The 4,252-nt window shown below is 35.7% G+C and overlaps 1 protein-coding gene across 1 annotated transcript in view; it reads left to right on the top strand.

Annotated features, from left to right (window-relative positions):
• The window catches only part of casp3a (caspase 3, apoptosis-related cysteine peptidase a), a 7,618-nt gene extending 4,625 nt beyond the window's left edge, over nucleotides 1-2,993 (top strand). The window contains exons 3-6 of the mRNA XM_024259429.2: nucleotides 950-1,078; nucleotides 1,203-1,378; nucleotides 1,460-1,568; nucleotides 1,694-2,993. Coding sequence (XP_024115197.1) covers nucleotides 950-1,078; nucleotides 1,203-1,378; nucleotides 1,460-1,568; nucleotides 1,694-1,923 — 644 coding nt within the window. The 3' untranslated portion in view covers nucleotides 1,924-2,993. The remainder of the gene's footprint in view (nucleotides 1-949; nucleotides 1,079-1,202; nucleotides 1,379-1,459; nucleotides 1,569-1,693) is intronic.
• Nucleotides 2,994-4,252: the final 1,259 nt, after the last annotated feature.

The following is a 4,252-nucleotide window of genomic DNA, read 5'->3' on the forward strand; positions in this document are numbered from 1 at the left end:
TCACTTTTTTCATTGGTGCGTGCTGAAGCTGTTATCATGACAACACGACATACTGCGTTTTAAATTGTCCACTTTTTGTAAAAAATTATCTAAAGTTCAAAAATCTAACAGGATTGAAGTTTTAAGTATGGATTTTTTGATTATTTTTTTGTAAATGACCATGGTATGAGCGCGATAATGCTCTTCCAGGTGTGCATTATGACATGAACAGCTTCTGGGAGGAAGCAACAGTCTGACGTGAACAGGCCCCTATTAAAAAAAAAACAGACGTAGAGTCTGTAATTCATTAGTTAATTGAAATGAATGCTATAGTTTGACACCCCTAATTAACATGAAACAAAACCAGTCTATCAGGACTGCAGTTCTTAAAATAAATTGCTTGAAATGCCATGAGAAACTAGTCAGACCTGCAGCATCACATAAACACATGATCTCCCTATGTAAGTTGGAATATTAAAATGTGGTAAAAAGAATAATTTACCTAGAACATACATAAACAGCTTGTAATGCTGCTTTGCTCAGAATATTCTCAGCTTTAGCTTACTTTATCATTAAGACCTGTGCAGACGCTTTCATATTTTTCTTCTTTAGTAGATGACTGTTTTGGTTGAAGATGGGCGGAGTTAAAACAATTTGAATAGAATCTTTGTAGAAATAGACTTTAAAAAAAACATAATAATTTCCTTTTTTATTTATTTAGAGTTATATGGAAGCTTCGTTTTGCTCTGTAATAAAATGACATGCAGTTAATGTACAAAAAAAGTGACTTCTTGTGCACGATAAGAATCAGAAAACAGAGCAGTGAAGATAATTTGCACTAATTCCACCAGCTAGTTCTGTTTGGAGAAGGCTTTGACAACAGTCAAACAGTGCAGCCTTTTTTTTTTGCAGTGTTTGTGGTTAAAGTGATTATCTCTGATGACTCTTTGCATCTTTTTCGTTCTGTTAGGCATGAATCAGCGAAATGGCACCGACATCGATGCAGCCTCTGCATTGAAAGTCTTTTCAAAGTTGGGCTACAAAGTGAACATTTACAATGACCAGACAGTCAATCAGATTAAACGGATTTTGATTGACGGTTCGTACTATTCCAACTATCTTTTACATGGCACTTTTAATCATTCCAGTCACAATACTTTGTTTTTTATTAGTATAGATAACTATACTAATTTTGGTACATTTTATTTAATATTTTGTGTTAGCGTCAAAGATGGATCACAGCAACTGTGCCTCGTTCGTCTGCATTCTTTTGAGTCATGGAGACGAGGGCGTTTTCTACGGCACGGATGGCTCAGTAGAACTCAAATTTCTGACGTCCTTGTTCCGAGGGGATCACTGTAGGTCGCTGGTGGGGAAGCCCAAACTGTTTTTCATCCAGGTATGACGAGAGTTTCTCATTTGTAATCATTTTAACATCAGTCTCTGAAGATGTTTGGTGTGTTTTGTGGACACTTTAAAGGCTTGCAGAGGCACCGACCTGGATGATGGCATTGAAGCCGATTCCAAAGACGACACCACTAAGATCCCAGTGGAAGCAGACTTCCTGTATGCATTTTCCACAGCTCCAGGTAACATCTTAAAACAACCTTATGATTATTATTATTAGTAGTAGTAGAAGTGCTTGTAGTATTTTATAGTAGTTCTTCTGTAACATCCTCAAATTTACTTCTTGTTTTACCACGTGTGTCTCCAGGATACTACTCATGGAGAAACACCATGACTGGATCTTGGTTCATCAACGCGTTGTGTGACATGCTCAGTAAATATGGAAAAGAACTGGAGCTTCTGCACATCATGACCAGAGTTAACCACATGGTGGCGGTAGAGTTTGAGTCCATCTCTACTTCACCAGGTTTTCATGCAAAGAAACAAATCCCCTGCATTGTGTCAATGCTGACCAAAGAGATGTACTTTTATCCTTGATACAGGGTAAAAAAATGGGGCCTTTTTCTGAAAAAGTTTTGGGAGTTTATAATTTCTTTTTCCAGTTTCTTCCTGGATATCTTTCAGAAATGTTATAGAGGAAGTGGTACAACTGGACTGGCATAATGAAGCTTTTTAGTATTTCAAGTGCATTTCTGCTTGGTGTGGTCTGTATCTTTGTTTATCACAGCAGCATGGGCTTTTAAACATGCCTTTTTTATTTTTACAATTAACAAAAACATAACAATTTACATGTCAAAATGATGTTTTGAGTTCTGTGGACAGCCACTTAAATCATATATGCATGCTGGTTGTCTTGTGTAAATGTTACACATTTCAGGGATATTTTTGGAGCCATATTGCATTGAAGTCTTATGTTTGATCTTGATACTCTTGAAGGCTTTTTTGTGTCTCAAAATAATTGGTGCATTATAGAATGCATGCCAGAGCCAGTCTGTTATAACACATTTGTTTTCATCCTACTTGTGTCATTATCTGTGGTGCCTTCACATTTAAAATTTGTGCAAGTAAAACACATAAACTTGGATAGAACTTGATGAGTTTTGTTTAGAATACATAGAAACAGCAGAACTGTGTGGGAAAATGAATATGTTGGAACATCCTGTGTGCTGTTGTATCATTTGTGGTTTATGAAGCACAGAATCATTTTTTTTTCCTGAGTCTACTGTGGTTTTCCTTGTAATCAGTCATTTCCTTTGAATACTTTCAAATTAAGAGCGTCACAGACTTCACAGCTTTGATGAGTGAAGTCTAACTGTTGCCTGAAGTCATTCAAGTTTCAACTCAACTTTTCTTTTCATGTTTACTGGTAACAAGATGAGCATGTTTGTCAGTGAGAAAGTGAGGGACACGGCTCAATAGGGAACTTACAGTAATCAAGCTAACGGAATAGTTACTTAGTTCAGTAGACAATCCCAATGAAGTTTCTTCTTTGCAAAAATTGATCGTGAACCACTGTTTTTTTATATACATGTGTAACTATTGCATAAGTAGCAATACAATCTTTTTCAGGTATTTGCTATAGAATAAAGACCACTTTTTGCTCATTTGAGGTGCTGATGTTTTTTCTTGTACAAAACAACACCACAAAACGCAGTTATTCCTCAAAATCTTGAAAATTGCATACGGGTACATTGGCCATGCATACAAATGTATTCCAATCATCTTTTGATTTGTTTTATTTATGATTATACATTTTAACCCCCTTAAAAAACTGTTTTCTAGGATATACAGTAGTTTCTGCAGAGGGACAGTATTAGAAATTTGCCTCTGAATTGTGGGTGGGATTGTCAATGTCTGCCTTCCCTTCCTATCCCCTTTGGAGAGAGCTCTCTGGTTACACCTTCTCCCACTAGCTTATAGCCCCATCACATCCCCAACCTAACATTACCAGTGCAACAAATATGATGAGCAATATCAGAGCTATTCAGCCGTACAGTTCTGAGCCAGGTGCCAGCCCAGACGAGGAAAACAAAGGCGTACGTGGAGTTCCCAAGTACGGAGTACAGAGTGTTTGGCCTGCTGTAGTAGTTTCTATGTCACAACTTAATTTTTTCACATGGCATTTTTTCACCGGCTCTCAATTCTCAACAAATAAAAAAAATACTCAGAGATGCAAATTTAACCTTAACTTTCTTTATACATATATTTTCCGCGAAGAGAAAAGTGTCACAAGAAAATGTTAAATCTTTAAAACAGGATTTTCACTGTTTTTCTAGTAACATTTTTTTGCAACTTTGTGTAAAGCATCTACTTTGTACATTTTCCTAAAAACACTGAAACTTCTAGAACTCTTAGTAATAAGAATTAATGAATAAGCACAGTTTTCTAATGAAATTTATAATCATGATGATTATTACTATAATTATTTTTTGGTTAATCTGGTTGAAGTCTTTAGATTGTTTCTGTCAGTGATTCAGAAATGTCACTAATATAAAAAAAGTGTAATGCAACTAAATCTAAAAAGAAAACAAACTGCACTAAATAAATAAATCATATTTTCTGTATTAGGCTGGGAACCATATTTTGGAGTTTGATTCAGAAGCACAACAAGTAAGCTATAACAATCCTGTAAACATAGTCCAGTCACTTTTACCCTGGAGAACCCATAGGGCCAAATTTGGCTGCTGTCATTTATTCATTTTTTAAAATTATTGATTTATTTATTTTTACTTTAAACCTTTTGGGGGCTGTTATTTACAGCTGCTACAAAAACATCTGTAAAACTAGATTTGCAATTCCTGAAGAAATTGCGTCTGATTGCTGAAAGCAATAGCGCTTTGAAGCATTTTACAGCCGCAAGTGTAAA

This window comes from Oryzias melastigma, linkage group LG1 (genome assembly GCF_002922805.2).
Source record: "Oryzias melastigma strain HK-1 linkage group LG1, ASM292280v2, whole genome shotgun sequence".
Classification (NCBI taxonomy): domain Eukaryota; kingdom Metazoa; phylum Chordata; class Actinopteri; order Beloniformes; family Adrianichthyidae; genus Oryzias; species Oryzias melastigma.